The 22,800-nt window shown below is 47.5% G+C and overlaps 1 protein-coding gene across 4 annotated transcripts in view; it reads right to left on the reverse strand.

Moving 5' to 3' along the window:
* Window positions 1-22,800, reverse strand: part of VPS8 (VPS8 subunit of CORVET complex) — a 254,665-nt gene that overhangs the window by 129,710 nt on the left and 102,155 nt on the right. For 3 of the 4 annotated variants that reach the window (XM_045030078.1, XM_045030077.1, XM_045030080.1), the window contains 2 exons: window positions 17,363-17,482; window positions 16,338-16,409 (listed from right to left, as the gene is read on the reverse strand). In XM_045030078.1, the coding sequence (XP_044886013.1) occupies window positions 16,338-16,409; window positions 17,363-17,482 (192 nt within the window). The remainder of the gene's footprint in view (window positions 1-16,337; window positions 16,410-17,362; window positions 17,483-22,800) is intronic. The other variant, XM_045030079.1, reaches the window with a different exon arrangement.

A 22,800-nucleotide genomic window follows, 5' to 3' on the forward strand; every position in this document is an offset into this window, starting at 1 on the left:
CGACGCCAGCCAAGATTGAAAGGGGCGAAGGCGGAGCCTCGCGTATGCCGTGACGAACGTACAGGACGCCATGTGGCCCAAGAGGCGCAGGCAGGACCGAACCGTTGTCGTGGGAAAGGTGAGAAGGTCCTGGATGATGGATACCATCGTCCGGTGCCGAGAGCGAGGGAGGCAGGCCCTGGCCAAAGTGGAGTCGAGGACCGCTCCGATGAACTCCACCCGCTGTGATGGAGTTAGAGTGGACTTCTCGGCACTGATGAGAAGGCCGAGGGACCGAAATAGGGATAGTATCTCTGACATCTGGTCCTTTACCAGCTGTCGGGATGTCCCGCGAACCAGCCAGTCGTCGAGATATGGGTATACATGAATGCGACGACGGCGGAGGGCGGCAGCAACTACTGCCATGCATTTGGTGAAGACCCTCGGCGTGGTGGACAGGCCGAAGGGTAGCACCGCAAACTGGTAGTGCGCACCGTTGACCACGAAACGCAGGTAGCGTCGATGGGGAGGGTAAATCGCGATATGGAAGTACGCGTCCTTCATATCGAGGGCGGCAAACCAGTCTCCCGGATCCAGGGAGGGAATGATGGTCCCCAGGGTGACCATGCGAAACTTGAGCTTGAGCACATACGTGTTGAGCTCCCGGAGGTCCAATATGGGTCGGAGACCTCCTTTCGCCTTGGGGATGAGAAAATATCGGGAATAGAATCCCCTGCCCCGCATGTCGTGAGGCACCTCCTCTATGGCACCCAAGCTCAACAGAGTCTCGACCTCTTGTAGGAGGAATTGCTCGTGAGAGGGGTCCCTGAAGAGGGACAGGGAAGGCGGGTGGGAAGGAGGGGGCGAAACAAATTGAAGGCAGTAACCAGACTGGATTGTACGAAGCACCCAGCTGTCCAATGTTAGTTGGGACCACGCCGGAAGAAAGTGGGAAAGGCGGTTGCAAAATAAACGGGAAGGATCTGGTACAGAGACTGATGGGCCGTCCTCGGGCATCCCATCAAAAGGTCTGTTTGGGCCCTTGAGGGGCCTTGGAAGGCGCCTGGCTCTGGTTGCGCCTGTTGCCCGACAGTCTACGGCGACTCAGGCCGGGACGCCGGCTATTGTAGGGTCGCGACCTAGGCTGATTAAATGGCCGGTAGGGTTGCTGCCGGAAGGACCTTCGCTGGGTAGCCGGTGTGTGCATACCCAGAGTGCAAATGGCTATGCGACCGTCCTTCAGGGTCTGAATTCTGGAATCCGTCTTTTCAGAAAACAGACCCTGAGTGTCGAAGGGTAGGTCCTGCAAGGTGTACTGCACCTCCGGTGGCAATGTGGAGGACTGCAACCAGGAGATGCGCCTCATGGTTACTCCTGAGGCCAGGGTTCTAGCACCTGAGTCTGCGGAGTCCAGAGCGGCCTGGATGGAGGACCTGGAGGACTTCTTGCCCTCTTCCAGGAGGGCCGTGAACTCTTGGCGCGAGGCTGTTGGGATCAGCTCTGCGAATTTCGCCAGGGACACCATGATGTCAAAGGTGTATCTGGCGAGGAGGGCCATCTGGTTGGCGATTCGGAGCTGGAGACCCCCTGCCGAATAGACCTTTCGGTCCAACAGATCCATGCGCCTCGCTTCCCTGGATTTCGGTGCTGGAGCTGGCTGACCATGCCGCTCCCTGTCATTGACCGACTGGACCACGAGCGAGTCTGGTGCAGGATGGGTGTATAAGTACTTGTACCCTGGGGGGGGACGGAGTACTTCCTTTCGACACCGCGGGCGGTGGGAGGGACGGACGCCGGTGACTGCCAGATGGTAGTGGCGTTCTTCTGAATAGTGCGGATGAATGGCAAGGCCACCCGCACTGGAGCCTCAGCTCCAATTACATTTGTCACCGGGTCCTCGTCCTCAGTGACCTCTGCTACAGGGAGGTTGATAGCCTTCGCCACCCGGCGAAGAAGGTCCTGGTGGGCCCGCAAGTCAATGGGTGGAGGGTCTGCCGTAGAAGCCCCCACCACCGCCTCGTCTGGTGAAGATGACGAGGACAGACCTTGGACCACCGCCTCTGCAGGTGGGTCCTCTAAGGGGTGGGCAGCTGACTCGGACCGTGGATGCTCCGTGGGATCAGGCGGTAACTGGGCCTCACCCGGTGATGGGGGCGGCCTGCTGACAGTGGCCTCCGGCACTCTGCGTTCGGAGGCTGGGATCCGCTGGGGGCAAGGTAGCCCTTGAGCTTCGTATTGGGCCCAGGGGACCCAAAAACCCCACTGCTGTGCACCGTGGACTTGTCCGTGCGGGGCCGCCTGGAGATAGCCATAGCTGTCTGCCCGCGAAGCGACCGATGAGTGACGGGATGGCCACGGAGGTGCGGAGGCGCTGACGGACTGCGCCGTCGAAACTGGCAACCTGTCCCCGGACGGTGCCGAGGGTCGGTGCCGGTCGTCGCGGTACCGAGATGGCGAACGAGACCATTGACTGCTGCGGTGCCGGGAGCTCGACCGGGATCTCAACCGGCGGTGCCGGGAGTGGCTTCTGGAGTCACGGTGCCGGGAATCAGACTTTCTGCGGTGCCAACGGGACGGTGATCGGGACCGGGAGCGTCTCCGGGAGTACGACCGGTACCGCGATGTTGAGCGGTACCGGGACTGCGACCGGCGTCGAGAAGGTGAACGGTACCACGATGGTGAGCGGTGCCAGGACCTAGAGCGGCGCGACAGTGACCGTCTTCGGGACCGGGAGCGAGACCGAGTCCTAGAGCGCCGTCTATCCCGTCCGTCAGGGGAAGTGGGCCGCATCATAGCCGGCTTACCCGCTGACTTAACAGCCCACACCGGCGGTGCCGGAGGCTCGGTGCCTCTGTGAGCTCTATGAGCTCTCTCGCCGTCGAGAACGTCTCGGGCGTGGACGGGAGCTGTAGCTCGACCGCTGTTGGCACCGGGGAGCCGGGTGGTACTGGACTCAATGGCCCTTGCGGCGCCGGAGTCAACGGTACGGTGCACGGTCTGTGCACCACCACAGCCGGTACCGGAGGCGTCGGTGATGGCTGGGCTACTGGTCCCGAAGGCTGCGGCTGCGAGGTCGCCTTCGCCGGCTTACGCTTTCTTGACGGGGAGAGGGAACGGTGCCGGGTCGCCGGTGCTGCTCGCGGAGGCCGAGGAGCCTCGGTACCGGATCAGCTCGGGGCCGCTGGTGCGCTGCGTGCCGATGATGACTTCGGCGCCGGCGGGGTCGGTGCCGGGGGCTGGAGCGTTGCCTCCATGAGGAGCTGTTTCAAATGACTGTCCCGCTCCTTTCTCGTTCGAGGTTTAAAAGCCGTGCAGATAGGGCACTTATCTGGACGGTGAGTCTCCCCGAGGCAGCGCAGGCAGGAGTCGTGCGGATCCCCGACCGGCATGTGCCGCTGGCAAGTCGCACAGGGCTTAAACCCCGGTGCCTTGGGCATGAGCCCGCACCGGTTGCGGAAGAAGAGGGGTAAACCCCCCTTATTCCCTTATCCTAAACTATAACTAACTAACTTATTCAACTATCTAACAACTAAGTATTTAACTATATACATACAAAGGTAGAGAAACGCTAGGGCTGTGGAGGACAGAGAGCACTCCACTGTTCCAACTGGCCGTCACGGGCGGTAAGAAGGAACTGAGGAGCGGACGGGCCGGCTGGGGTATATATCCAGCGCCATAGCGGCGCCACTCCAGGGGGCGCCCAGCTGGCCCGCCGGAGTTGCTAGGGTAAAAATGTTCCGAAGAGCCGTGCACACGCGGCACGCGCACCTGACTGGAATGCATAGGAGCAATCACTCGAAGAAGAACAAGCAGCCTTAGGGCTAACATATGGTCCTCAAGGGACCATATGCCAGCCAAGGACAACCAGAAGGCAGCACACAGCACCCCCTGCCCCTTCATACCTCTACATAGGAGGAAAGCATGGGCTCTATGCCAGCTCCAGGCTTACTGGGTATAAGGGGACTTGTGGGAGGGTGACTATGCCTATGCTTGGGTGTCTGGACTCAACTGTGCTCAAGCTTTGGTACCTGGGAGAAAACACTGAGTGAAGCAGGAGAGCCTATCTTAATGCTAAAATGAGTGAAGAACCCAGGATAAGGATGGGTCCATAAAGGTCATCTTACCCAGTGTAAGGTAGATAGGGGCCAGTAACCATGTTAATGGAACAGCACCGTGTTATGTTTCAAGGGTAAATCAATATCATCTCCCTTTTCCTTATGTCTCATTATCTATAAAAGGATTTGTGGAGGTTACTGTATGAAATAAAATGTTACCTAATAACTAAAATATTTCTCTAGTCAAACTAGATCACTAAAAGGGAGCTTTCCTCTTTCACAAATTCATAAGGAATCTGTGCTAGTTGTTTCTCAAGCTGAGGACTCATGTTATATAAAGCATAAAAAAAGCTTTTGTTTGCTGAACCCTAGTTAAGGTTTATGGTCCTAGTATTATTAAATACTTATCAGTATCACCTTCCCATCAGATTTTCCACTCCAATTCTGCCACCTAGAGACTGGACGTGATCATGGTCTCTAAAAATGTTATCACTTCTGCACTGGCAGCAGACACAATCACAAGATGGTCAATCAAAATCCAAAAACAACGAAAAACACGTTTGCTATTGTCTGCCTGTTCACAGCTGGCAGCAACGTTGTTCTGAACTCATCAGTGAAGCACAGTAGCGACAGCTTGCAAGGCAGTGCAAACTAAAGCACAGAAGCAGCCCACTGTCGTTAGCTGGAAGGGAGGATTTAAAGAAAGTTTTTACTCCCAGCCCTTCCCCCCTATCCTTTCAAAGAAGCTTGGGCAGAAATTCACATTTTTGCTGAGGCACTGGAGCCGTTCAAAAAGGTTATTTTTTAAATATCAAGAGTGTACTTTTCTCATTGCCTTCATTCTAAAAAAGATGAGCCTTTTTGCTGTCACTAGAATACACATAAAATTTGTGGAGGTGATATCCATGTGCTAAAAACATTTATCACATACCTATGGCCTCATTGTCTATCCACTCATCCATCTTCAGAGATTCTAGTCTGCATTCCAACCCCCTGAGCAATCTCAAACAGCCAGCATTTACAACCCCCCACAATAGCAGGTTCTGGATCATGTTTAGGGAGCTCACCCTCTTGTGGCAGGAGTGGGGAGGGAGGAGAAAGAGCTGGAGAAGGAATGGCCACCACATATGCTCTCTTGACTTTTTCTTTTGCTGACGTGTGATTTCATTAGGAAGATTTTTTCTTTTGGAGGGAACCATATAAATGATGCATCGGATTTGTTTGTTTATTATAGTTCTCACCCCCTTTGGAAGCCAGTGGGGGAGTACTAAAGAACCTGTTCCCCGCAGGGGGGAGGAGAGGAGGGGAAACAGGTATTTGGAATGCTGGTTCTGCTTGCTAAAAGGGTATGTCTTTTGGAAGTAGCTGTGATAACCAAGACCGTCTTCCCCTTTATCTGTACTTGGGACATTTTCAATTCTCTAGTGAAATCTGGAAGTTCTTCAGACAGTTAAAACCTGTGTGTGAAGAAATTTGCAACTTATCACCCAAAGATTCATGAGGAAGTCAGCTGATTCTTGATTGAGTCCTTGTGTCTGAGTGAAGGCAATAGGCAAATCCCTCACACTGCAGGAGGCCCCAGACACCTGTGTGTGCTGTGGGTTCTATATACTCAGTGCTGGATTAAGTTGTTTTTTTAATGGAAGAAAGATTGCCAGGGTCAAAGAGATGGAACAGAACAAGTTGAACTTGCAAGTCTTGTAGTTGCTTGTTGAGGGGCTCTGGCTATTCCTGTTCTGCCAGACAAGGTACCGTAAGTGGCACTATAGGCTGCGCCACATGCGAGGAAGGGATTCTCCCCTTGCATATTTTCTCTCAAATTCAATCAAGTTACAGGAAAGGAGATCTGTTGTTATATGAAGTATTCTGAGAAAGTCTCCTAAAGCTGCTGTTCTCCAGTAAGCCTAAGGAGCTTAACTCATACAGTCCTGTGGAGGCAGAGAAATCCAGCATGACCCTGGAGGCAGGACTGAAGCACTGTCACTATGACTGACCTTCAGAACTTTACCTCCCATTGTCTCATGACACATGGCAAAGCCTTTTAGTGAAGATTAGTGGATGTGACTCAGGCTTGAGAGTCAACAGTTCTAATCCTTTCATTTCAATGAATCATTTAATTAGTGAAAGAACGAATTTAAGATCAAAGGATTTAAAAGCTGTGGAAACACTGGAACCTTTGGATACTGGCCACTATTCTCCTAATTTGCCTTTCCTTCTCTCCCTGGATGAGCAGCTATTTACCTTCTCGGGATACCTGCCAACAGCACAAAAGCAACTCCCCATCCTGAGTGACTGGCACAGCAACAGCTAACATGCTGCCTAGCCACTTGCCTCACAGGGGGTCTCTTCATGACACTGTTCTTGCTCCATTGCATTTTCTTTTGCTCCAGTTCCAGTCCCTCCCACCCACTGTTCCTCTCCTCCCCAAACACGGACATGGCTCTAGCTCTCAAATTATTTACATGATTTATATGAAATGGCTCATCCCCTTCACTACTGCTTTCCATAGCAAGGCAGATTTCCATCCAAAACATGTTAACAATGCTAACATTTACAACAGCAGATGGACCCAGAGTACCTCAGTCAAGTGGTGCCTCAGTTGAGGAACCATTGAAGGTGGTTACACACCTGTAACTGGAGGTTCTTAGAGATGTGTGGTCCTTATCTGTATTACCCATGTGTCCAGAGCCTGAAAATTTGGAAATAGTGTCCGTTGGTCCACACCTGTGCCCTGGCTCACCTCGTGCCTCCATGCAAGGGAATAAAAGGGGAGGGCAAACCAACTGCCTGTCCAGTTCCTTCTCTACTGTGAATCAGATAAGATCCAAAGCAGATCGGGGGAGGGATAGCTCAGTGGTTTGAGCATTGGCCTGCTAAACCCAGGGTTGTGAGTTCAATCCTTGAGGGGGCCATTTAGGGATCTGGGGCAAAAATCTGTCTGAGAATTGGTCCTACATTGAACAGGGGGTTGGACTAGATGACCTCCTGAGGTCCCTTCCAACCCTGATATTCTATGAATTTATTCTATAAGAGGAAGGAAAGTGGAATACAGAGAGGGATCACACACCTCAAAGAACTTCCAGTTATAGGTAAGTAACCTCTGCAACCCTATTGTATTCCACTATGGGTGATTGGCAAGCAGTACATAAGAGAGTACAAGGAGGTAGATGGTAGGGCTGAGTGGAGCACCAACATCCCAAAGGCAGCATCAGCAGAAAATCCCTGCACCAGGGCAAAATGTCTTGCAAATGTGTGAACGGAGCTCCACATGGTCACTTTACAGATGTCCAGGAAGGGTACCTCCTGAAGAGATGTCATAGCTGTCACCTGTGTTCTGGTGGAATGAGCTCTTACGCTATGGGGAGGAAGGTTCGATAGATGATAGAGTAGAATGCAGCCAGAAATCCATTTGTAGATTCTCTGAAGAAGGCATGCCCTCTGAGTCTTTCTGCTATAGTCTAACTAATTGCCTAATTGGTTTTGTTCTGTGCAGGTAAAAGGCCAAGGCCCGCCGTACATCAAGGGACTGGAGTCTTTGTTCCTCTGCGAAAGTGTGCGGTTTAGGGAAGAACATAAGTAAGTGAATCAATTGGTTAAAGTGAAATTCAGAAACTACTTTAGGGGTGAATTGGTGTGTAGATACAGAGAAACCTTACATCCTTATGGAATATAGTGTGTACAGAGAACCTGCCATCATCGCTCCAAGTTGGCCAACTCTTCTATCTGAGGTGATGGATACAAGGAAAGTGACCTTCATGTAAAGGAGAGACATGGAGCAAGATGCTGAAGGATCAAAGGGGAGTCTTGTGAATAGTGAAAAAACTAGGTAGTGGTCCCACTGGGGAGTAAGCAGCTGAATAGATGGGAATGCTCTTACTAGGGCCTTTCTAGAATCTATTGGTCAGTGGATGTGCGAAGACCAAGTGGCCCTGGTAAGGTGCATGGTATGCACTGATTGCCACTAAGTGGACTCACAAGAAGCAGTTGGGCAAACCTGAGCTCTTCAAAGACAGGGCATAGACCAAGATGAGAGAAATAGCTATATAGTTTCTGGGAAACTGCCTCTGATGTGTCCTTTTACTAGAAAATATTTTCTAGTAAAGTCTTTTCTACTATCAGAGATGTCTCCTCATATAGCTGTGGAACACGAATGTTCTAAGGATGACCCCCATCCAAATACCAAGCCCTGAGGTGGAACAGAAACAGATCGGGTGCCCGATCTGGCCATTCCACTGAGTCAGGAGCTCGAAAAACACTGGGAAGATGATTGGTGGTAAGGGTGACATGCATAGAAGTTTGGGAAACCAGAACTGTCTGGGCCAGTAAGGGACGAACAAGATGACTCATGCTCTATCGTGCCAGATTTTGCATAGAACTCGCAGGAGGGGTAGCAGAGGGAAGGCATAACTGAGCTGGTCTGACCAAGAAGAAGCAGAGCACCATTGTGGGCATGGCAACCTACGGCTTCACTGGAATAATGTGGGGTGTGTTTGCCATTTGCTTGAGAGGCAAGCAGATCCCTAGTTAGGGTCCCCCATAGAGTGAAAATATCGTGCAGTATCAAGTCATGGAGCTCCTGATCATTGTCGACTGTGCAATGCCTGCTGAGGGAGTTTACAAGCACATTTTTTGCTTCCCCAGAAGCTAGACTGCTGATAGTGTAGTGGCAATCAAATCACCCTAGTTCCACAAACTGACTGCTTCTGCATATGGGGAGGCAGATCTCACACTTCCCTGCTTATTGATGTAGGGGACAGTCGTAATGCTGTCTGACATTATAAGGACATGTTGAGTGTCGATGGACTTGCATGCCTTCTGGACTTCTCGCAACTCCAGGATATTGATGTGCATCCTGGACTCTCGTGATGTTGAGGTACATAGTGCTGCACAGCTGTTCATGTGGGCTACCCACCTGAATATGGATGCATCTAATAATGGTCCTGTCCAGAGAGGGAAAAAGAAAGTGGGTGTGCACGCACACCGGATGAAGATTTGTCCACCATAGCAGGGAAGACACTATGCTGGCCAGAACTGTTACCATGAGATTCATGGAATGGCGGTTTGGAGCGTATACTGACTGCAGCCACATTTGAAGGCAAACATGGTGATGTAGGTGCACACAGTCGTATGAGCTAGGAGAGACAGACATGAGTATCAGTACTCAATAGTTGTTTGTGATGTGAACTATAATACGGTTCATGGCTTCATTAATGAAGAGAGCTATTCTATTGGGTCCGGATGTATGGCGGATATCTAAGAGTTTGTGCTGGGAGTTGTCGATTTCTTCAAGTGGAATCTGAAGCTCTCCAGAAACCCTGCAAAGGTGGTCTTGGAATTGTCGGAAGTCACGGGGGGAGAGGGGGGGTGTAGAACTCACCACTTCATTTAGGGATGAAGATGGCAGTCTTACTGGTTTCAGCTGAACCACCAGATCCAGAGCATGTTCCTCCTCCTCCCCGGGATCCAGAGGCAGATCTGAACTTCCCCTTAGACAGGAGGCAAGGGATGACTTCCTTGAAGATTGGGCCAACTCTGTAGGAGGGGTTTCTGGTCCCCATGCCCAATATAGCCAGTAGGAGAGATGAGATGAGATGTTAGATGAGGCCAAGGCTGATCCCAAACCAGTGCAGGTCTTTTGGGTGGTGGAGGACACGTAGGGTAGGGAAAAAAAGTTTCATTGGGTGGTTTGGAATCTCCCAATGAGAAGGCTGATCCCAGTTCCCGTGGCAGTACCTTTGGTGCCATTGGAGGGGAGATGTATTCTGTGTATGAGATGAGTGATAAACTCCTTCTAGCGGTTGATTCCCTCAGAGGTGATATTATCTCCCTGGAGATGGAGGCGCCCAATGAAGGAGAGGATTCTGCATCCAGGAAAGTGAAAATGTCTTGTGGGGGCAGCAACGGATTCAGATCTTCTTGGTGTGAGAAGGGTTCTATTTGTTCGAGCCGCTGGAGCTATTGCCAGCCAGGACAGCAGTACCTGGAGCTGACAGTGATCTAACTTCATTGGTGCCAATGGATCCTGGGGTTTGGGAGGTGTCAAGGATGACAGTACCGACGGAACATGGTACAGTACTGATGGGGCCCAATGCTTACGGGCTTTCTTGTCATGCCTCTGAGATTTAGGATGTTCTAAGTCCTCCAAGGCCTAATTGATAGACTTCCTCAGAGCTGAATCGGACTTCTCTGAAGTAGGTTTAGAGGAAGACTGTCTCATGTTTATGAGAGAGTGTACTAGCTTCGTGACAAGATCCCACCATTGGGTATATCCCGCACCAGAGTCGGACTTCACAGCATACAGGGGGCGTTCCCAGGCCTGGGTCTGGCCTTCTCCATGAGATATTTGTGGAGACTAAGTTCCTGCCCTTCTTGGGTATGGCTGGGGAATGATCATCATATACTGCACCTCGCTTCAATGGGGGCTTCCCCAAGGCAGTATAGGCAGTGCTGCTGGTCATTGCTGACCAAGAAGGATTGCAGGCAGGAAGTGCAGTTTGAAGCCTGGAGTCCTGGAACCTGAATGGAGGTGAGGGGGTCTCCCCCAAGAGACTAATGCAAATATTAACAGATCTATAAAACACTAAACTGTAAAAAATATTAAAAACTGTTAGAACTATTTACAAACTAGATAATTCTTATTTTGTAGGATGAAGCCTAAGATGTGGACACTAAAGGTTCCAATCTGGACCATGAGCCAGTTAAAAGGAACTGAAGAGGTGATTGGTCCACCCTACTTTTATCCCCTCAGACAGACGCACAAGGTGAGCCAGGGCGCATGCATAGCCCAACAGACACGACTGTTGGGATGGTGCCAAATTATTATTATGAATGACTGATTGATATGAATGAATGTGGTGAACATAAGTTTGGTATGGCTTGGTACATCTGAATTTGCTAGAGGATTCTGGGATCAGGGCTCTCTTAGCATCAGACAGTTGGTATCGAAATTAACAGAGTGATTAGAGGCTCCATCTCTGTGTGCTTCAACATAGAACTTTGGTCATATCAGCAGGGGCCAGCTCACCAAGTAAAGAAAACGCAAAAACACACCATCAGAGAGCTTGGCACAGGCTGACCTGGATCAAAAGAGAAAGTTCCTCACCTTGCAGTAACTTAAGTTCTTCGAGATGTCTCCCCCTGTGGGTGCTCCACTCTAAGTGACGGTGAGTCCCAGCGCCGTTGATCAGAGATTTTTGGTAGCAGTGCCTGGTCGAAACGCATGCACTCAGTTGGTATCTCCCGTCTCGTTGGAATCTTCCTGAGTGTGTGCATCCCGCACCCTCCTCAGTGGACCTACAGGGACACACATCTCAAAGAACTTCAGTTACTGCAAGTTGAGTAACTTTCTCTTCTTCTTCAAGTGCTGTCCCTGTGGGTGCTCCACTCTAGGTGAATGTGTAGCAGTACCCACTATGGTTGGTGGGACTTTGGAGATGCGGCAGTAAATACTGTAGATAGTACTGTATGGCCTACTATGGTGTTTGCCGTGGTGTCTTGCATCAGAGGATAGTGTTTTGCAAACTTGCATTCAGATGACCATGTAGCCGCTTTGCAGATGTCAGGAATGGGAACATTGTGTAGGAAGGCAACGGACATCGACATAGCTCGAGTGAAATGAGTTCTAATGCCTTCGGGCAGTTGAAGATTTTGTGTGCGGTAACAGGATCTGATGCAGTCAGAGATCCACTTGGACAGAAGTTGTTTAGCGATAGCCATACCTTTCGATCTTTCGGTAATGGAAACAGAGTCGTGGGGACTTACGAAATGGTTTAGTCCTGTCTAAATAAAAGGTGATTGCTTGCCTGATGTCGAGAGTATGCAGGGTTGCCTCTTGCGGAGTCTTGTGAGGTTTGGGATAGAAAGTAGGTAAGTAAGTATATAGGTTGGTTGAGGTTGAAGGTAGATACCACCTTAGGAAGAAATTTAGGGTGTGGTCTCAAAGTGACTTTGTCTTTGGAGAAGATTGTGTAGGGAGGGTGGGCCATCAGGGCACTGATTTCGCCTACTCTCCTTGACAATGTTATGCCAACTAAGAAAACCACCTTCATGGACATATGGAGATGAGAGGAGGTAGCCAAGGGCTCGAATGGAGGTTTCATGAGAGTGTGTAGAACGAGGTTAAGATTCCATGCAGCCGCTGTTGGATAAATTTCAGGGTAGAGATTTTGCAGGCCCATAAGAAAGAGTTTTATGGTGGGGTGGGTAAAGAGTGAATAACCCTCTAATAGGTCATGGAAGGTGTAAGCACCGCCAGGTGCACTTTGATGGAGCTGAGCGAAAGTCCGTCCTGTTTTAGTTTCAGGAGGTAGTCTAGAATGTTAGGGAGGATCCCCCTTTTGGGCACTAAGTGATTACGTGAGCACCAGAGGGCGAAATGCTTCCACTTCTGCAGGTAGGTTTTACGAGTGGAGTCTTTCCTACTGTGCAGGACGACATATCGGACTTGCTCGTAACAGGCTAGTTCATGGGTTTGGAACCATGAAGGAACCAGGCTGTGAGGTGGAGCTTTTGGAACTGGGGGTGAAGAACCCATCTGTTGTCCTGGGAAAGGAGATCTGACCTGTTGGAGAGCCAAGAGGACATACAGAGTAGGTAGGGACACCACGTCTGTCTCGGCCAAGCCGGGGCAATAAGTATGACCTGGGCCTTGTCATCTACGATCTTCCAAAGAACCCTGTGTAGCAGAGGGATTGGTGGGAAGTCGTACAGGAGAGAGTTGTTCCACGGGATGAGGAACGCATCTCCTAGGGATGCAGTTCCGAGTCCCGCTCTGGAGCAAAACCGGGGACATTTTTGATTCTGGGTTGTGGCAAAGATGTCTACTGACGGGGTGCCCCAGAGGGAGAAGAGCTATTGAAGTATTGTGGGGTGCAGTTCCCATTTGCGCACCGGAGAAGAGCGCGCGGTCAGCACCACGGCTATTTTTAGCCCTGGGGCGTGCGGTGCTGACGTCTTTGTCAGTAGCGGGGCAGAATGCACAGCCGGCACTGCAGTTATTTTTATCACTGAGGCACTTGCTGCCATGGCATCTTTCCCTGTCTGGGAGGGATTTTCTGCCTCTACAGTCTGTGGGAGCTGTGGTTGAGGTGTGAGCCGGGGCTGAGGTGCCTGCCTTTTCCGCTGTCAGCACAGAGGGTAGGGATGTCGCAGGAGACCCCTTACCCTTGTTATAGTCTCTCCTATGAGACTGCTCTGCTTCTTGCCTCTGCTGCAGAGAGGGTGAAACAACGCTCCCCACTGGTTCAGATCTGGCTGGGGAGGATGTGGGAGTGGGTTTAACTTTCCCCATCTCCGAAAGCGGCTGCAGGGATTTTTCCATAAGAAGCATTTTAAGCCGCAGGTCCCGTCACGCTGAGCCCTTGACTTGAGGCTCATACAGTGGAGGCACTTTGCAGGGATGTGGGCTTCCCCGAGGCACTTCACACAATGTGAGTGCCCATCTGACCTTGGCATGGAGTTCTGACAGGAAACACACCTTTTGAATCCTGAAGCCCCTGGCACTGTGAATTAGAAATGGCAGGGGAGTGTCTCAGCAAGAGACAAGTCTGAAGTAAAATTTTTTTTTTTAAACTAAGTCACTATGTATCTACTAAAGGAAGGGAAACAACTGGGATGTAACTAATAACTATTTCTATATTCTTTGTTACTTTGTTCCTACAGAGACCAGGGAAGAGAAGCAGCACTGCCCCGAGTCCCGTCTTCAGCCGGGGATGGTTGAGAAGGAACTGAGGAAGATTCCAACAAGACGGGAGATACCAAGTGAGTGCGTGCGTCCCGACCAGGCATTGCTACCAAAAATCTCCGATCAACGGCACAGGGACACACCGTCACCTAGAGTCGAGCACCCACAGGGACAGCACTCGAAGAAGAATGACCCTTTTGGATGATACCATGCTAAAAGCTCAAGTGAATGATGATGAGAGGGTAAACGTTGACTGATCTTTGGTCTCTGTTTTGCAGTCCCTTCTAAACATTTTAATTAGAAAACCCAGTAATGAAACAGCCACAGGGCATATTTCTGGGACATGTGACTCCTTTGAGAAAAAATAAATTGCTGTGCATTGAGCAAATTGAATCCGAATTTTCACTGGTACCGGTAACAATCTGCCCAGCTGTGAGCCATTAAAGATCTGTCTCAACAACTACTTTTAGATTCTCCAGCTCCGGATGCATGATGCGTAACCCACAGTGGAATACAACAGGGAGCATCTCTCAAAGAAGAGCTTGAATTCTCAGGTGATGCTCTCTGAGATGCCTTAATGTTTATCTGCCAGGGTGCCTTGCTAACAAGTAGTTGTTGTGTCAATTTTTCAGTTATCACTAAATACTTACAACTGGACTCCAGTGCAGGACATGTGACTCTAGTCAATTTCTGGTTAAACAAGTTTACATACTCTGTGTAGTGCCTTTCTTCCCAAATTGTATACATGCAGTACAGCAATGAAACAGCTGCTACTGGGGTGGAGGTGGGCAATGGCCATTTTTGGCCAAGGATACTAGGATAATTCTGCTTCCTTAATGAATACCGCCATGAACAGATGCAAGTTGAAGGATAAAGGAAATATCAGGAAGTGTTTTGCTATGGACTCCAATGGGAAGGACCTCCAATTAATAATCCCTCAGTAATTTATCAGCTGAGGGGCTGGGAAGGATCCACTCACCCTTTGCCAACTTTGCTCACCCTTGAATCCACCCCGGCAAAGGGTTATTTAATCCTGATGGAGGACAAGAAGAACCTTAGTGTTTCACCTTGGAGGCACCTTTGAAATAATACAGTCTCTCTTGAAATTTCTAGAAGTATTCATGCTGATGCTTCTGTGCCTCTTCATCTTGTAGTCAGAGGCAGATTTCTAAGCCATTCTTAAAAGGGCTGTTCACCTATTTTGATCCCTACAATACTGAAGAAACATTAGGTCTTCAAGATGCAACTGAGGAAAATTTAGGTCAAATTTGTGGTGGCCCAGCCCTTACTACTTGTTTAAGAGACAGGGCTCAGGACATTGTCTATATCAAGAAACATCAAGATATAACAGGAATCCCAAATTAAGGATTCTGCTTGTGAAACTGAGTTAGAGACGAAGGGCTTGGGGGAAGGGAACGTACTGCTGATATCTGCTAAGATGAACTGTGGAACTAAGCAAAGACAGATGGGCACCTAGAGTCTAATTTGCTAATTTGGGGCTCAGTAGGGAAATGGAGAGGATCCTTTCTCTGCTTCTCTTTTAAGGAGCCAGCTTGGGGGCTAAAAGGACACTCACATTTTGCTGTTACTGGAGAGTGTGGGACACAGCCTTCTTGCAGTGAGGTTGGAAATACAGAAGGTGGCTGCGATTCAATGTACAAAGCAGCACTGGAAAAAAACACATCTAGAGGAGCTCCTGCTCACAGCCTGGTGCTACCTCCTTCCCCTACTGACAGATGCTACAAGAGGCTTTCCTCCCCAACCATGATACTTCCCCAAAAGCTGCCCCTGCTGTATGCTATTTTAGGTATTTACTACAACTATGTAGGTATTTAGAAAACTGAACAGTACCTAAGCCTAGAGCGCTGGCTAAGGATATTTTTAAAAAGTGAAAAAAATAAATACGGTATTCATGCTTTTCCCTGTAACTCGGACTCCTGAGCTGAACTGAGCCTAAACTACGTTCTGACTGGATGGGAGTTTACTCTTGCTTCAAAATATTAAAACATAAAACTTCTCATTGAACTGCCTTTTTTGTTTTATTTGTATGGCTTGCAAATTTTAGAATAAAATCTACATATTGTAAATTGTACACCTGATCATATATTTATTCATAATAGCCCCAATTTATTTATTTTAGATTCCAGATGGTTCTATTTAATGAGTCTAATTTATCTGTCACAATGAGATCTTTGGGCAAGTGGCCCTATTATACACAGTGTTGGGGGAAAGCTAACTGGGTGCAGGGTTTTGAGAAGGAATAAAATCCCAGGAAACATTTTTCGGTCAAACAAATCTTTGCAGTGATATATAAAACAGTGCTTCTCCTCCAAGGGTCTCAGATGCAAACACAAAAACTTCACAACACTCATGAGAAGAAGGTACCACAGCAGGAACTACACACACTTTATTGATGGGAAAGCTGTGCATCAGATGGGTCGAGTGATCTCCTCAAGGTTACACAATAAGGCAGTGACAGAACTGGAAAGGGAACTCATAAGACCTGATAATCAGTCCTCCGTTCCAACCCTAACTCTACAGTACACTGCCTTTTGAAGTGACTTTGTAAATAGTACTGTGTAAATGAAACTCAAAGGGTTAATTTTTTTACATGCACTAACCTTTAGCAGGATGTCCACAATTCTTTGTTGATACTCCACTGCTTGCTTGTCATTCTTAAAGTCTTCAAAAGTCTGCATTAGAGAAGAGAACCTGTTCCGCAATATTCTTTGGCAACTTGGGAAGAAGCTTTTCAATGTTATTCCCATAAACAAAAAGGCAAATATGAGCAAGAGGATTTATTAAAAGGGTGTCAAAGGTGCTTTCACACTCCTTTTAAGCATGTTACTTTATCACTATCTTTCAGGAGCCAAATGTCCCCTTGTTTTCTTTTGTTTGCCTGTTTAAGTGATTTTAAGGCACTTGATACTTTGGTGACAGAACAGACTGATTAGACAAGACAAGTATAGTGGGAAGGGGAAGAAGTGAAGGCAAGAGAAAATATGAATAAAGAAAATGTTAATATTAAAACATTCTCCTGTTGAGGCACAAGCCTGAGAGTTTGTTATTTTTATCCCACCTGCAATTTTAGCAATGGCTTGATAAGAGAATGGTTAGCCCAGTGCACACACCAGAGTCAGATTTTAAAACCAGAAGGGATCATTACAGTCATCTAGTCCAACCTCCTTTACAATACAAGCCAGAGAATGTCACCAAGGGTACATCTACTCAGAAGTTAAATACCCGCAGCTGGCCTGGGTCAGCTGACTCAGGCTTGTTGGGCGCAGGCTGCGGGGCTGTAAAACTGCTGTGTAGAATGTTTGGTCTCGGCCTTGAGCCTGAGCTCTGGGACCCCGGGAGTGGGAAGGGTCCTAGAACTCAGGCTCCAGCCCAAGCCCAAACATCTACACAGCAATTTTTAGCCTCACAGTCCAAGTCAGCTGACCCAGCACTGCCCCGGCTGTGATGCAGGTCTTTTATTCCAGTGTAGATGTACCCCAAATGGTTCCTGCATCAAGCCAATGGTTTAGCTAGTGTACATCTTTTAGAAAGACATAACTTGAGATTGTGCAACAATGATAGATGAATAGAAGAGCTAGCTCCCCACCTCCACCACCACCCTTTGCTGAACTTGAATTACTCTTACCAGTGCAAGAACGTTAAGGAACTCTCTGGTATCAAAGTGCAGAAGTGTACGAACATACGGGTAGACTTCTTCATCTGCAGATGCTTCAGCTGAGTGGAGACGGATAAGAAATTCAAACACCTGCAATGAATATTTACACAAATGTTGATAATTTCTCACTATTAATCCCATTGTCACTGGTTGAATACCTGAAGAAAGAGTTCTAAACTCTTCTAAACACAAAAATACAAGTTAATAGACCCATATCTACTTGAGTGTCTTAAGTAGTGTAGGATGAACATACAGCACAGTATTCTGGTATTGAGCTCCATACACCATTGTGAAAGTTTACTTTGCAGCATAAACTCAACAAGCAAGTAGTATCACTATACATAAAGCAGTTCATTTTAAAATATCACATGATTTCTTAAAAACTCTTACACAGCTGACATTACTTTACTGCAGCTCAGTTGCATAAGCAGAGATCCTCTCTGTATGCTCCCCTACTGATGAATTCAGGCCAGGAGCAAAAATAATTACAACCAACATTTTCAGACCTGAGTATCTAACTTTAGGCACTTGGACCCACATTTAGACATCTAGATAAGTGGCATGGTGCAGATCCCCACTGAAGTCTATGGGACCTGAAGGTGCTCAGCACCTCAAAGTTCAGACCACTTATTCAGGTGCCTCATTTAGGGCACTTATATATGAAATTTTTTTCTGAAACATTTTGAAGTTCAAAGAAGTTCAATGCAATTTTGCCTAAAATCAATGGTGAACACTGATGTGATCATAGGCCAGCCACGAAGCTATAAGTTACAAGCTGAAACACACAATGAACCTTATAGGAAAAAACAGTCCCACTTACATAGCAATTTACATCTTCAGAGAGATGTACAAACACTAACCTTCACAATCACCTGTCAGTAGGTAAACTGGTATTATTCCCACTTTATAGATATGAAATCTGGGTAACAGACAAGTGAAATGACCTGGCCTAGTTCACAAAACAAATCTGCAGAAAAACCTGAGAGACTTTCAGTCGTGTGCCTCTAGACCCAGCCAATGAGCACAGTAATCTCAGCAAACTGCATTTTAGTGTTAGAAAATATCTGATTTGGAAATTTCTGTTCTGGATCCCTTCATAGTAGTTGGAGGCAAGTCAGATCTTTAAGAGGACAAAACTTCACATTTGCAGCAGAATCTTTCAACCAGAACAAATGTCTAATTAAAAACAGACACTGCCAAGGTGTCAGACTGTTGGACATGAAGGAGCCAGAAATGGAGAAATACCTGAGAATCGACTCTCCCGTTCACATCCAACAGCCCAAATACTGGGGAGTTCAAGGCAGTAACAGCCATTCCAAGCAGGGAGGGAGGAACAACAACTATGTACATTTAATTACAATTAGTGGTCTGATATATGGAGAGTTTACAGAGATACTACTTCCTGCAGTATCCTACCAAATGTCAGGTTGACTGACATCGGGTGGTCATCTTAAGTCTGAAAGGTTGAGGGGTGAAAAGCAGATTGCTGCTCTATAAATTTCATAAATTGCCTGAGTCCTTTCTGCCCAAGATACAGCTTGTGGAAGGTGTAGTGACTCCTGGAGGAAGGATCAGTTCCTCTGCCTTATTAGTCAGAGATACGAGCTTGGATTCATCTTGCTACCTTCCCCAGTTGATAATAAAGGAAAATTGGGTATTATGGTTTCTACAGCTTTTGGCTTCACTTGGATTCTCACAGATTGTGTCAGACTCCTTAGAGTATCAGAGGGGTAGCCGTGTTAGTCTGGATCTGTAAAAGCAGCAAAGAGTCCTGTGGCACCTTACAGACTAACAGACATATTGGAGCATGAGCTTTCGTGGGTGAATACCCACTTCGTCGGATGCATGTGAAACTCCTTAGAGTGTTTAACATTAGGGTAGAAAGACAGCAGAACTCTTTCTGGGAATGGAGTATTAACTGTCAGGCTCAAGGAAGCGTCAGTCTCAGAACTCTTCCAGCTGAAATGTACATTTAATAGATCAGTAAAGGGAGCCCAGAGTTCAGAGTACCCTTCTGGTGCATGGACAGTGCACCAAGTGGCTTACTGAGGGCTTTGACCTGAGCCTACATGACAGTGGTTGGCCTCCAAGAAGGAAATCTGCAGAGGCACAAGATTCTCAAGTGAAGCAGATGTCTGAAGATGAGATACTCAGCTGGGGCTCATGCAAGACTGCACTATGACTTCTGGCAACATGAGCTTCTAAACTCAAAGAAATCCCACTCTGAAGAAAACACTATGCCTTATTTTTCCCCTCTTTTTGTATAAATTTTCTTGTCAATTCAACAGTGGTACAACTTCAGCCAGTGAGTTATACAATAGAACCTCAGTTTCGAACACCTCAGGAATGGAGGTTGTTCATAACTCTTAACAGAACATTATGGTTATTTTTTCAAAAGTTTACAACGGAACATTGACTTAATACAGTTTTGAAACCTTACTTTGCATAAGAAAAATGCTGCTTTCCCTTTTTTAGTAGTTTAACAGTACTGTATTTGCTTTTTGGGGGGGGGGGGGGCGGTCTTTGCTGCTGCCTGATTGTGTACTTTCAGTTCCAAATGAGGTGTGTGGTTCACTGGTCAGATCATAATTCTGATGTTTGCAACTCTGAAGTTCTACTTATACTCAGTAGGTGGACTCTTTCCTAGATCCAAGATGGTGTCCACAACCTTGGCTGAATAGCCTAGAACAGTGTTTCTCAGATCCCAGGCTGCTAAATGAAGGCCCAGATTAGGGTGAAATATCAGACCCTGAAACAGAAAGCCCTCTTGTACTAGAAGTATCCACAATGTATCAAGTTCCAAGAACCACAGTTACTGAGCCCAGTCAAGAACTATCAGAAGAACTCTGGAAAGAGCACAGCTAGGGAACACTAACCCTCATTGCTGCTGTTCCTGGAGACTGAGGTACTGGTTGTTCTGGACCATGCTACCAGAGGCGTTGCTGCTGTGCTAATTTAGATGTTGAGCTAGGACACGGTACTCCTGAGGATTGTGGGGGAACAGTGCCTGAGTCTGTCATGAATGGTATAGAGAAAAAGTGTTATTTACCCCTTCATATAACACAGGAACTAGGGGTAACACAATTAAATTAATAGGCAGAAGGTTTAAAACATACAAAAGGAAGTACTTCTCCACATTATGCACAGTCAGCCTGTGGAACTTATTGCCAGGGGATGTTGTGAAGGCCAAGAGTATAACTGGGTTAAAAAAAGAATTATGTAAATTCATGGAGGATAGTCCATCGATGGCTATTAGCCAAGATGGGCAGAGACAACCTCGTGTTCAGGGTGTCCCTAAGCCTCTGACTGCCAGAAGGTGGGACTGGACAACTGGAGATAGATCACTCAAACGCCCAGTTCTGTTCATTCCTTCTCAAAGCATTTGGCACCAGCCACTGTCAGAAGACAGGACATTGGGCTAGATGGAACACTGATCTGACCCAGTATGATCATTCTTATGTAGTCTGATGCCTGCCACAGCAACTGAGGCACACCTGGCTTGCACATCCATTGGGAGGTTGGTCCTGGCATCCTGAAACACTGTCAGTGATCTAGCCTGCCTTAACACACCAGAGCAGTTTGGCTCATTTTTGTAGCTGTTTGGCTTGCTCCTACATCTGCTCCATGTTTTCTGCTCTGACAAGTAGGCACAACAAGGGAAGCAGCAAGCACAGTCCCTCAGAAAATACCATGCGGTCACATACTCTAGATCCAAAATGATAAAATCTGAAGACATCAAATTGCAAAGTTAGTTAGGGAAGTAAAACTGACCAGAAACACAGAAAACAGTCCCTCTGCCCCAGCTCAGCAAAGGTCTGGCCTGCCTCCAAGTGCTATGGACAGAGGAGTAATGCGGTATACAAATTGCTGGGTGACAAAGGGGAAAGATACACTAGACTGGGCAAGGTCTTGAAGATGCAGATACAGCATCTGGAGGGGATGCTAAAGGTGAAGGGAAAACCAGTGGCGGTACTTGTCATAAATAAACAGATCAGGGTTAAGGTCTCTTTTCCCTGGAAAGGGTTAACAAGCTCAGTAACCTGAGAAACACCTGACCAGAGGACCAATCAAGGAACAGGATAATTTCAAATCTCTGTGGAGGGAAGCCTTTGTCTGTGTTCCTTGTTTGCTCAGAGCTCTCTTTGGATCTAAGAGAGGACAGTCATGTCTCCAAGTTCTCCTGGAGTAGTTTCTACTATTCAATAGTGAGTATTAATTAGAAAGGCGAATTAGTCTTTTGAGTTGATTTCCACATTTGCAATTGTGTGTTTGCTAAAGGAAATTCCTGTTTGCTGTTACTTTGCTTTCACTGAGAAAGAAAGGAGGGGGGATTCTCTCCAGAGATTGATAAGTTTAGACCCTGTATGGTTCTATCTTGGATTACAGAGACAAGTTACTTTCTTTTTATTCTTTAATAAATTCTTTTCTATTAAGGACTTGTTTGGTCTTTCCTTGGATTCTCAGGGAAAGAGAAGGGGGAGGTATCCCTCTGTAGTTAGATCCCGGTATCTCTCCTAGGAAAATGGAGGGGGGAGGAAGCAGGGGGAATGGTTTATTTCTCCTGGGTGTAAGAACTCCATGGATTTGGGGCTCTTGGAATCCCCTAGGATTTTGGGGAAGGACTGTGTCTCAATCCACATATCTGATTGAGTGGTGGCAGCTTACTAGATCTAAACTAGGATTTTAGTTTAGAGGGAAACCAAGTCAGGTCCCCACATTGGAGCCCAACAGCTCCAAGTGGGTGTGAGACCTATGACAGTACTGAAGGAGAAAGAAGCAGCAGCAGGATCACTAACCAGCAAAGTTTAAAAGGCAAATATGAGCATTGGGAGAACAAGGAAGAGGTGGCTGCAACAGTTAAGGCAAAAGAGGCCTTGGGTATGAGCCAAGATTTTAGCCACAGGGATATCAAGGAAGGGGTGCTGAAGGTTGTACTGCCAAGGCCTTTAATGTACTCATGTCTGTAGCTGAGAGTTTGTCTACATGGGTGAAAAGCCCATAGAAGTGCTGAGTAGCTAGTGTGCACCAGCTAACTTCCCCTGCAGACAATCTTACCGAGTACCTATGCATTCATTAGCTTAATACATTTTGGAAGTGTACTAAGATAAACTGCCATAAATGCGCAGTAAGAGCCTCCACAGGGAAAGATAGTGTGGAGTAGCATGTTTTAAATCCACACTCTAGTTTACTGTGCACTAAATTCCCCGTGTAGATAAGTCCTGAATGACTTCAGTCCCTACTGTTGTCAATAAAGTACTATTCAGGAGCACTACAATCACTCCCTACTTCTGAATGCATGGCTATCCATACATTGCACTTCACTTCAAGGGTCTTAAGAGGTCAGCTATAATGAAAGCTCAAAACCTAGAACTCCTCCAACTTTAATTTCCGTAGTCCTAGCTGCCTAA

This window comes from Mauremys mutica, chromosome 9 (assembly GCF_020497125.1).
Source record: "Mauremys mutica isolate MM-2020 ecotype Southern chromosome 9, ASM2049712v1, whole genome shotgun sequence".
NCBI classification, from domain to species: Eukaryota; Metazoa; Chordata; order Testudines; family Geoemydidae; genus Mauremys; species Mauremys mutica.